General features: G+C 41.1%; 1 protein-coding gene across 2 annotated transcripts in view; it reads left to right on the top strand.

The window, feature by feature from the left end:
- Positions 1–5,918, top strand: part of PDE4B (phosphodiesterase 4B) — a 528,481-nt gene extending 522,563 nt beyond the window's left edge. For both annotated transcript variants that reach the window (XM_049618514.1, XM_049618515.1), the window contains 4 exons: positions 922–1,076; positions 1,188–1,310; positions 2,016–2,198; positions 5,169–5,918. In XM_049618514.1, coding sequence (XP_049474471.1) covers positions 922–1,076; positions 1,188–1,310; positions 2,016–2,198; positions 5,169–5,534 — 827 coding nt within the window. In that variant the 3' untranslated portion in view covers positions 5,535–5,918. The remainder of the gene's footprint in view (positions 1–921; positions 1,077–1,187; positions 1,311–2,015; positions 2,199–5,168) is intronic.
- Positions 5,919–12,139: the final 6,221 nt, after the last annotated feature.

Raw genomic sequence — 12,139 nt, 5'->3', positions numbered from 1 at the left:
TGGGATTGATCACAGGGTGAACAGGGCAGAAATGCTAAAATGACCTCATATGTCCTACCGTCCATTCTGAGACTGTCAGGCAAAGCACACAGTTAAAGCAATGGTATATGAGTGACCACATCTGCAATTAGGAACCTATTGCCATCACTTGGCTATTATTATTTATTAAGAGAAAATGTTCCTTTCAGAATTTGTTGACCATATTCTCCAGTGCAGACCATGTCTCTGCCTAATGAAAGATGTCTATGACTCTTCTGCATGAAAGGCAGGCTGGAAGCTATAGTTTAGGTATGCAGATCTTGCCATTTCTGAGATATAGGGCCAGAGGACAGAAAATCTGACATCAAAATTGTTCTTGAAAATTATTAATGTTTTGTTACCATGTTTGTAGAAAGTTCCAAAAAAGCTAAGTTATTTGGATAAAACAAAATTCCACACTCACACTATTAACATCTTTGAAAATCAAAAACTCACAATTGACAGAACTGCGGAACCTACAAGAAAGTGAGATAGTTTGAAAATCCTAATGCATTTGATAAAGTTTAGTAGCATTCAGTTTATTCTTTTCCAAAGCAAAAAAGTGTGTGAAGACATAAAGGAAACTACAAACTGAGATAAAAATATGCCCTTACCTAATGTTGAATTCTTCATCTGGAGTGAAGAAGGAGAAAAAGAATTTTAAAATACCGTGAATTTTAGTCAAAGAGAAAGCTTATGCACCAATATCTATGACAAGCATGATTTGCTTGGGAATAGGCTACTACCTTTTGGAGGAGGAAACTGTGTCTCTGATGAGAAATGACATGTGAATCTTGGTTCCTAACACTTGGAGAGAACTAAATCTGATTTCACGCTGAAGTAATGCCAACATTGGAATTATACCCCTTTGTTCTTAAGTCATCCTTTTTCCTTGTTTATTAGATTCAGAACTTGCTTTGATGTATAATGATGAATCTGTGTTGGAAAACCATCACCTTGCCGTGGGTTTCAAACTGCTGCAAGAAGAACACTGTGATATCTTCCAGAATCTCACCAAGAAGCAACGCCAGACACTCAGGAAAATGGTTATCGACATGGTAAGACTTCCTTTCTACATCCCTCACTTACTTTTCCCTGCCAAGGACAAGAAACTCCATTCTCTTCCATGAACTGAGTTTATTGAGAGTTTCATTTTATTTCTACCCTAGGTGTTAGCAACTGATATGTCCAAACATATGAGCCTGCTGGCAGACCTGAAAACAATGGTGGAAACAAAGAAAGTTACAAGTTCAGGTGTTCTTCTCCTGGACAACTACACGGATCGTATACAGGTATTTGATGAAAGCCTTTGATTTAACACAAAGCCAAACCAAACTAAATTGAACAATTAAAAAATGAAACCAAACGTCCGTTCAGTTAGTCGCATATCTGGTTATTATTGCAACTTGGACTTACTTTAAGAACAAGGAAAATGGACATTCAAGCGTATCCTCTAATTTATGAAGAAAAACATAACGCTATTTATTGAATTTCTTAGTTCTAAAAATAAATGGTAAAATTCATTTGTAATAGGGGATACGTGACTGCTGGGCCCAAAAGCTCGTGTTTGGATATAAATCCCATTGACTTGAAGATTGTTAGGTCTGTTTTGATTATACAAACTGCCATCAGCTGGTCTCTTTCCACAAGTGGAAAATATGAAGACATCTACTTTTGAGTAATTCTTCGCATTTTTTCCAAACTGGGGAAGGGAAATGATGGCAGCATTTGACCTCTAATGTCCCTTCCAGTTTTTACATTCAATGACTATCAGTCTGAGAAGACACACATTTTCCCTTTCGGGACTCCTGTGATGGTAAATAACCAAGTCTGGCCAGCACCATTGTAGGACTGCTTTTTTGGTGTACTCACCACAATTATAAGGCAACTACAGTGTTCTTGGGTTGGGTACCAAGTGTGCTCGTACAAGAGGAACGAGATGTTCTGGTAGTATTTACACCTGATTTTCTGGGATTTCTAAAACTTGATGATTTCAGGTCCTTCGCAACATGGTACACTGTGCAGACCTAAGCAACCCCACCAAGTCCTTGGAATTATATCGGCAGTGGACAGACCGCATCATGGAGGAGTTCTTCCAGCAGGGAGACAAAGAGCGGGAGAGGGGAATGGAGATCAGCCCAATGTGTGATAAGCACACAGCTTCTGTGGAAAAATCCCAGGTATCTAATATGCAATTTTCGAAGTTTCTGTGAGCTCTGCAGGTTGTAGAACTGGAAGGTTCTATCAAATTCCTGAAGCTATAAGGAAGCAACTACCCATTTAGTTCCATTTTACTCGTGACTCATTTGCCTTCTCCATTATACTCAGTTTCACAGGGTGGAAACAAAGCAGTCCTCAGAAACCCGTCAAAGTGTGATCTGTGTATCCTCAAGCAGTTTAGGGAGTTGTCTATGACCTGAACTCAGAGCTACTCAGAGCTACTACCTCCCCACACCCATCTCTCCAGATTTCTCTTGCCCCTGTCCTTATCTAAGAGCTCTACCCTTCATCCTTGCTTCCCCCACCCTGGGTCTGCTGCCCCTCCATAATCAAGTGCACTGTCAAGTGTGGATTTCATTCTACACACCTCTTCTACCTCACAGTCGACGCCCTGTCCTGTGTCCCCTTCCAAGGTTGCTTCTCCACATCTGAGAACATGATGACATCTTCTGATCGTGTCCAGAGCTACAGATTCCCTATGTGCTGAGGAGTAGGGACAATATGCTGGAGTCTAGAGGATGCAGAAATGCCTCAGATACCTCTAGCTGCAGAGTGTATAGCACCAGAAGTATCGATATCCCCACAAAGGCTTCAGGACCTGCTGAAATGTTGTGTTTTTCAGAGCAACAAATGACCTGAGCAAGGTAGTCATGTTTGAGAATGGGTCTATAGGCTATTCAAGGTCTTTATCACAAAAACATTAGGAGGGCTTTTTGTTAGTGTGTATCCTCTTTCCCCACTATCTGCCACCCCCCAATTTACACATACTTGTAATATCGATGCAGAGTTCCCTTGTAATTATTATTTTGCTGTTTCTTAAAGAAACCCAGTCAAATGAGTTTAACATGCTCTAAAAGGCTAATATACTCTAAAAATGCACGATAATATTAACTTATCAGGGCCAACTCAAATCCCCTAAAGCCTTAATTAGAATAATGAGTTAATTAACTAGAATAATGCTTGTTTATTATCAACAGTGGTGTTTTATATTTTTATGGTGTTCTATGTGATTTTCTACACATTTCCCCCTACGTGGTCCTATTTGAACCTCCAAACAGCTTTGTGAGATAGAGCAGCTATTTTCCCAGTGTATCAGGTGGAGAAGCTGTCCCCTGGCTCATTTCACCAGCTCTTTAGTGACCCAGCTACCCTCCGCCCAGAACTCTTTACTCTCCATCACTGTAGACAGGTCTCCCTGTTGCCATGACATCAAGGCTCACTCTGGTGTTTCCCGCAGATGAGCTCTAGCAAGCATTGTCTGAGTAGTCTGGCAATAAAGCCCTTGACTAGGTGCTCTTGGGATTTGTAGAGCTCTCTCCGACCCAGGGCCTAGGAAATAAGTGGCTAGAGGCTAGCTTTCAAAAAAAGTGGCAATCATTTAGCAGAAGCAAAACAAATGAAGAAAGGAAATGACCGCACTGCATTTAGCTGATTCCATTTTCTCCATTGCCTTGAGCTTATTTTTTCAGGTCCCTGGAAAACACCTTGAAAATAGTCTCTAAAATTCATTAAATACACATAATGAAGTAAAAGGGAGGAAAAGGGAGTGAGTGGAAGCAAGAGAAATAACTGAATCATCTGCACACAAGTTCACGTAACTAATGCAGATCAGAGATGTCCCAACTTTGGTGTGAGTTATGTTAAGATTAGGGAAGCACCAGGGAGGAGGAGGAGATAGATAGGTCGATAGATAGATGATAGATAATGATAGATAGATAGGTAGATAGATAGATAGATAGATAGATAGATAAAAGTTGATAGATATAAATAATAGGTACATATAGATACAAAAGAGTCACATAGGAACTTTGATCTATGAGATGATTTGCCAAAAAACAGAATGCTGTTAAAGGAAAGGTTTCCAATAGTGTGGAAAGATAGCTATATCATGTCCCATGGGCACGTAGAAGTTGCTCTTGCTCATTTACCTCGGAATCTGGACCCAGCATCTCTCCAGTTCCCCAGACCAGGACAGGGGAATTCCATTCCCTCATTCAACTTGTGCCTATTCTTTCTCACAACCTGCCCCCACCCCCAGTGTTTCCTGTTTGTCCGACAATGGAGAGGTCAGCATAAGGCCACTGAGCCAGCTCATGCAGGATGCATAGCCCCTGTGTAAACCATAACAGAGCCATAGCCTCATATTTATTCACAGGAACACTAGCAAAGGAACTGCTTAATTGTTTTTATTTTCCCTCCTTTCTCCTGATGGAAGTGACTATACCCTGTGGGATCTAAGACAATTGCAGACATGTCCACAGAGGGGATCTTTGTTTGTTTAGGGTCTTGAAGTATCTTCAGATGTTTTACCATACTCATCTACAAACAAGAGCCTTCCACTCTGAGAAATTTCAGAGCAGTCAGGGGCTGTCTCCCCTTCCTTTTGGAATAGCGGCATATTTTAAATTTATCAGGAAAAGAATGTCGAGTCAGAACTCATTAGACCTGGAGCTTCCTTCTTTGTGGAATGACTCACAGAATCCAAGTAGTGACAAAGTCATTCCCAGTCAGGGTTACATCCAGACTTCTTATCTGGCACACGTGAAAGGAAAAGTAGTCAGTTATAGTGAGACAAACACAGGCTCTGGGATCAGACAAAACTGGGCCTAAGTTCCAGCTCCACTGCTTAAGCTAAGTTCCAGCTCCTCCAGGCTCTGTGATCTCTGACAAGATATTTCATCTCAATGAGTGTTAGTTTCCTCCTTTGTAAACTGCGGGTAACAGTACTTCCTCTGTGGACTTAAGAGCCATAACTTGGATATTAGATCCAGGGGAGGGTGTATCATGTAGTATATACTGAAATACAGAATCCATTATTATTGATCCCCCTTGGGTTGTTGTGGCTCTTTCTTTACCTAGAAACCAGGATAGTTTGTTAGGTTTTCAAGAGTCCATCACAATAACTGGGGTGTAACTTTGTTTTCTTCCAGGTTGGTTTCATTGACTACATTGTCCATCCACTCTGGGAGACCTGGGCAGATCTGGTGCAGCCTGATGCCCAGGACATTCTGGATACGTTAGAAGATAATAGAAACTGGTATCAGAGCATGATACCGCAGAGTCCCTCCCCACCACTGGACGAGCAGAACAGAGACTGTCAGGGTCTGATGGAGAAGTTTCAGTTTGAACTGACCCTTGAAGAGGAGGATTCCGAAGGCCCTGAAAAAGAGGGAGAGGGTCACGACTATTTCAGCAGCACAAAGACACTTTGCGTGATCGATCCTGAACATAGGGATTCACTAGGAGGGACTGATGTAGACATTGTGACAGAAGACAAGTCCCCTATCGACACATAATTGCCTTCTCCGTGTGGAGATGAACATTCCACCTTTGACAAGCATGCCAGCTGTATGGTAGGGCCAGCCCATCACGGGGGCCTGGGCCTGCACGGGACAAGGGCCATGTGGCCTTTCCAGTTACTTGAGTTTGGAGCCAGAACGCGAGACCATGAAGCAGATAGTAGTTCAGAAAATTCCACGGCTGACTTGCCTTGCCTGCAAGCTTAGTGGAGAGCTGAAGCTTTATCTGGTACTGGAGGCCAAGATCAGATCCTGAGTAAATGGCTTGAAAATAGAAGACACAAAACTGAGAGATTTTTCTGCACTAAGTTTTGGGAATCTGTCCCCTCTAGTGACTGAACTGACTGATTAATAACTTCATTTATAAATCTGCTCACCTGTCCCCTTGTCTGCCAACCTGTGTGCCTTTTTTGTAAAACATTTTCACGTCTTTAAAATGCCTGTTGAATACCTAAGGTTTAGTATCAACTTCTACACAGATAAGCGTTCAAAGTGGACATAAACTTTTTTGACTCTTTCTGGGAAAAAAAAAAAAAAAAAGGAAAGCAAATGGTCTTCCTTCTTTCTTGGGCAATATCTTTCACTTTCCTACAGTTACTTTTGCAAATAGAAAGGACACGCTTCTAACCACATTCTACTTCCTTCCCTTATTGTCCCATTCAGCTTGACGGTTGCCCGTATAACTTACCTCTGTTTGCCTGCTTACAGCAGTATTTTTTCTCCTCTTAGAACTTCACTTCTTGTGCTGCAAACAGAATAAAGTGAGCAAACTAAGAGGTAGGAAAGGGTAATTGTGTTGTTCACAGTAACAGTCTGTGTAAAATTCAGCTCCGTTAGGCAGCGCACTGTGTTGTGTCCTGAACCCCTGGGCCGCTGGGTGCTGCACGGTCCCCATCCTATCCCCTCCCCCCATCAGTCTCCACCCAGTTACCCTGTTTTCAATTGGATGCTGCCGTCTTTCTCTTGCACTGCCTTCTGCGCTAACACCTCCATTTCTGTTTATAACAGTATATTTATTACTTAATGTATATAATGTAATGTTTTGTAAGTTATTAATTTATATATCTAACATTGCCTGCCAATGGTGGTGTTACATTTGTGTAGAAAACTCTGCCTAAGAGTTGCGACTTTTCTTGTCACGTTTTTGTATTGTGTATTATATAACCTGGACATCGCTTAAGAGAGACATACGACCCCTTCCCCAGTGAGGACATTCGTGGGCTTTTATTCAGAAGGTCTGCCCTCTTCCCCATCTGAGTTGCTAATACTGCACAACCCCTTTGTGAACCAGTTTTGGAAACAGGATTCTCACATTAGATACTAAATGGTTTATACTGAGCTTTTACTTTTGTATAGTTTGATAGGGGTAGGGGGCAATGGGATGTAGTTTTCACCCATGTTCTATCCAAATCTGTGTATGCATGAATTGGGTTATAACTGGGTTCTACTATAATTGTGGCTTTGGTTTAAGCAGTAACACTACATTTGCTCGCAGGTGGTTCTTCTGAGTGTTCCCAAACTACTGACTTTGAAAGCCTCTTGCCTGCCATTAAGCAGGAATGTCATGTTCCCATTAATTACAAAAAAACACAATAAAACAATGTGAATTTTATAATGTGAACTGATGTAGTAAATTATGCAAATGTGAAGCTTCCGATAACACTTGTTAGGCCTCATACTGACTTCAGTCTCCGTGTGTAAAATATATTTCATGCTTTCAGTTCAGCATTGTAACTCACTAGTTAAAGAAATGGCACAAACGTGCATGACCGATGGGTTTGTATGTCTATGAACACTGCATTATTTCAGGTGGACATTTTATTTTTTTCAAAAGTTTCTCACAATGTATGTTATAATAGTATTATTATTATTATTATTATATATTGTGCTCAAATGCATTCGTAAGAGACTTTTATATGAAAGTGAATAAACAAAAGCATGATTAGATTAGACTATAGGCCCAATTATTTTGTGGTTAGTTCTGACCTATTAAAAGCAGATCTTTTTTTCTCTTCTCTCCTACCATACCCCACGAAGAAAACCAACTACTTTGCCTGGCCAACCCCGCAACTGAAGTTTCAGAATCTGTGTCCAAAAAGTCCCCTAGCTTGGAACGTTTCACGTTTTCTTAGCAAATATCCATACAGCTCAATGATGCGGGAAGGGAGGTGGTAAAGAAAACAAACAAAACCACTTTAAGAATCTGAAGAGTTTAATCCACTAGATGAATAAAGGGACTCTCCAGCTTGGCTGGGTCCTCCAGAAAAATGAATCATAGAACCAGAGAACATTAGCTTCATGTCTTCAGATGGTCCCACTGATTCATTTGACAAAGAATCTGAGGTCCAAATAGTCCTCTTCAAGCACCATTGACAGAGTACTGGTTGACTCTCAGTGGTCTTTTCGACCATTCATGGAGTCTCCTATTGATCATATGGTTATGTTTTTCTTTATGGAAAGAGCTATATAAATAGCATAGGCAAAATACGTAAACACTTTGTTGAAATTTTTAAATCAGCTTTAAAAAAATTTTACCCTGGGATGCCTGGGTGGCTCAGTTGGTTAAGCGTCTGACTTCGGCTTAGGTCATGATCTCATAGCTTGTGGATTCAAGCCCTGTGTCCAGCTCTGTGCTGACAGCTCAGAGCCTGGAGCCTGCTTCGGATTCTGTGTATCCTTCTCTCTCTGCCCCTCCCCTGGTCATGCCCCCCCCCCCCGTCTTTCAAAAATAAATAAACATTTAAAAAATTTATCCTAAGAAGTATGTGTGTGTGTGTGTGTGTGTGTGTGTATGGTAAGGAAGGCCACAAATAAGAATCAGTGGATAACGCATAATATTTTAACCACAGGGAACTGGCTTGTGAACAAGTAAATGGATCTGTCTAGAAACATTCCACTCAATAACCTGAAATTAGTGAATTTCTTTGCAAAGACAAGACACGCCAACATTGCAGAACCAGTCTGCCAGGTTGCAGAGCTAATGTGCATAGCACTTAGCTACCATCCCTGATTTCTGATTCCATCGCCATCATCTCTGAGCTCTTACAGATTAAGTGACAAAGTGAATCGGTTAGCATAGTCACAGGTGTGACTTTTATAATGTTTATAGCTATAAATATTTATAAATATGCACAGGCATGTTTTCTACAGAGAAATGGGTTTTAATCCTTGCTGTAAATGAGAATCACTTGGGGAATACTTTTTTTTTTTTTTTACTATTAATGTTTAGGCCTCACCCACACTCCCAGATTCTGTTTGAACTGGTCTTGAGTACAGCCTGGGCACCAGATTTTTCTGATTCTCCCAGGTAATCATAATATGCAATCTAAGTAGAGAGCCACTGCTCCTGAAGAGAGGGCCATGCTTGTGGCTAAAGCTTTTTGTCAGTCTGTTCAAGGTGCTATAATAAAGCACCACAGACTGGGTGAATGAACAACAGAAGTTTATTTCTCACAGTCTGGAGGCTGGTCAGAGATTAAGGTGCCAGCATAGTTAGGTTCTGGTAAGGGCCCCCTTCCTGCATCATAGCCGCTACCTTCTTGCTGTGTCTTCACTTGGTAGAGAGGGCTACAGATCTCTCTGGACCCTTTTATTATTATAAGGGCACTAATCCCATCCATGGGCCCCACCCTCATGACTTAAGCACCTCCCAAAGTCCTCACCTCCTAATACCATCATCTTTGGGAGTTAGGATTTCAACAGATAAATTTGGGGGGAGGGGCAGACACAAACATCCAGGCCATAGCAACTTTCTTTGACTGCAACTATCTTCAGATACTGTGCATCCACCATGGCCAGATGCCAGGTCAGGTACATAGATGAGACCAGGCATCAGAGATGAGTAACACAGAGCTCTACATTCCAGGAGCTTGCAGTCGGCTATGTTGCTCACCATCTGCCGTGCGGAACACAAAATCATAATTATGTTCTCAGGAAAACCACAATGAAGATAAACCTAAAAGAAAAGTTAATCATCTGGTTCTAGAACATAGATAATAAACGTAACCATTCTCTTATCTATGATGGCATATCAGTGTTCCTGATTGCAGGGAGCAACTGCGAAGCAGAAATTACTATGGCATCTTTGCCAAGGCTGAGGGTGATACCTTAGTACTTACCAAAATGTGTAGGCCAATTTATAGAGTCATGAACTGTCAGAGTTCCACAGCGTGGCCTTCCCTTGGTATTTTCCCACAGGCTTATTGTGACATGTGTTGGAAGTCATGGAAATTCTCAGTCCACTGAAGGAAGCCTAATGGAGTTCAAGTGAAAAAGGGTGGTTTATTTCATGGATTCTGGAGCCAAGTGGCCTGGGTTTAAATCCTAACTCCTCCATTTACTAGCCACACAATCTTAGACAAGTCACCTACTCTCTGGGTTTCAGTAAAATGGGGATTATTCATTTGTCAGGTGGGGGGTGATAATTCCAGGACTTTCCCACCATTCCATTGCTACTTCTCTGAGTGCATGTCTTAGTTATTGATCAAATCAATGATCATGAGCCTTAAAACCCGTGAAATCAAGGTAAGGCAGGAAGGCTGGCAAATTCCCTTTATAAACCCAACATTAATGCATCCTGTACCCCTTAAAAAGGATTCATCAAGCTGGTTATCTCCCACATTCTTCAAGATTCACATCAGGTGCCCTCCTACAGGAAGCTTCTTTGATCCCTAAGGTTGGAATAAGGACTCTTGGGATGCAGAAGCTCCTAGAACATCCTGTGCTTTACCTGTGTAATTAGCTGTGTAACCTTGAGCAAGTCACTTAACCCTCCCATGCCTTAGCTTTATCATCTATAAAATAAAGATAAGAATAATACCTAGATTATAGTGGGTTATGCAAGAATTACATGAGTTGATATAAAAATCTGAAATATTATAATTATGAAAACCTAATGCTACTAAAGTCAAGTTTTTCTCTTTTCCAAAGTACTGTAACTCAATGAAGTCAAAAGCTGGAGCTTATTCCCTGTTAAATTTCCAGTGTCCAATCCAATATCTGAAACAAATATGCTTTTGTCAACTGTACTGAATCAAATGGTTTTATGCAAGGGTAAAATGCAACCTCATGCTTTTCAAACCAAAAAATAAGGTGTTGGTCTCTGACTCCTGGAATGATAAAGCCATATAATTTCCTCAGAGATCATCTGGTCTACCCCTTTACTTTTATAAAGAAACTGAGGCTTAGAGATGGCCAGTGACCCACCTGAGATCAGTGTATTAATGTTGTAGAGCCTCAGTAAACAAGTACTACAAACCAGGGGTCTTAAACAATGGAAATTTGTTGTCTCACAGTTCTGCAGGCTAAAAGTCCAAGGTTATGGTGGTGTCAGGGTCAATTCATTCTGAGAGCTATGAAAGACAATCTGTGTATGCCTCTCCCCTCACTTCTAGTAACTGGGGGAATCTGACATTCTTGGCTTGTAGATGCTGCACCCTAATCTCGGCCTTCATGTTTACATGGCATTCTCTGTGTTTATGTGCCTGCACCCAAATTCCCCCTTTTTATAAGGACACCAGTCATATTGGGTTAAGGGCCCTCCCTACTCTGATATGACTTCATTTTAACTCATTATATCTAGAACGACCTGTTTCCAAATAAAGTCACATTCTGAGGTACTGGGGGTTAGGACTCCAACATGTAAATCTGAGGGGGGGATATAATTCAACCCATAACACACAGTCACTCACCAGAAGTTTTCCTAATTTCTTAGTTGTCTTTTGGAAACATCATGGGGTTTGGGAGCCTTAGACACCCATTCAACTTCTCTGCACCTCAAACTTCTCTCTAAAATCAGAGGAAGAGACTACATGTCTGAACAGGTACTACCTAGCTATAAAAAGTTTAATGCTAAAAAAACTGTTTAATGCTTTATACCAAGGCATTTTTTTTTCTTAAGGTCTTTTTGAGTTCTTCAAACGTATTAATTACTTAATTATTAATTATTTCCTTTGTGTAGCTAGATGCCACATGGAGAAGAGAAAGCAGGACCTTGGGGTAGTAGGAAAAACGTAGCCCAGGGGTTAAAAGCTTAGGCTCTGAAGGTGAACAGATCCCAGTTCAAATCCCTGCTCTTCCCCTTCCTAGCTGTGTAACCTGGGACAAACACTTAACCTCTTTAAGCCATAGTTCCTTCCTCATTAAAATGAGGAAAATAATAATAACCCTTTTGTGAGGTTTCTGTAAAGACTAGTGAACGATGCATAAAGCATCAGTGTCAGCCGTTATACTCAGATATCAGCTAAGGCTTCATTCTTTCCACAAATATTGATAAAGTGCAAATTATGTGCCAGATACTGTGTGATGAGCAAAATACACAAAATCCCTGCCCTTAGAAAGTTTGTATTTTTTAGTGAGGTAGGAAAACCCGAAGAAACAAGAAGAGAAATACTACAGTATCAGGTTGTGTGATATGTTGCCACAGGGTGGGTAAGTGACAGTGGTTTGAGAACAATGGCTCTGGAGTTCCACAGCCCAGGTTGGAATCCCAGCCTCACGCCTTGTTAATGGCACAGACCAGGGTACAGCAAATACAAAGTGTGCCTGTCAACTTCAAAGAACAGCAAGAAGGCCAGGAAAGGGAGAAGAGTAGGAAATAAAAT

Source organism: Panthera uncia, assembly GCF_023721935.1.
Source record: "Panthera uncia isolate 11264 chromosome C1 unlocalized genomic scaffold, Puncia_PCG_1.0 HiC_scaffold_4, whole genome shotgun sequence".
Classification (NCBI taxonomy): domain Eukaryota; kingdom Metazoa; phylum Chordata; class Mammalia; order Carnivora; family Felidae; genus Panthera; species Panthera uncia.
The sequence above is the reverse complement of the archived record's forward strand: the minus strand, read 5'-3'. Positions and strand labels throughout refer to the sequence as shown.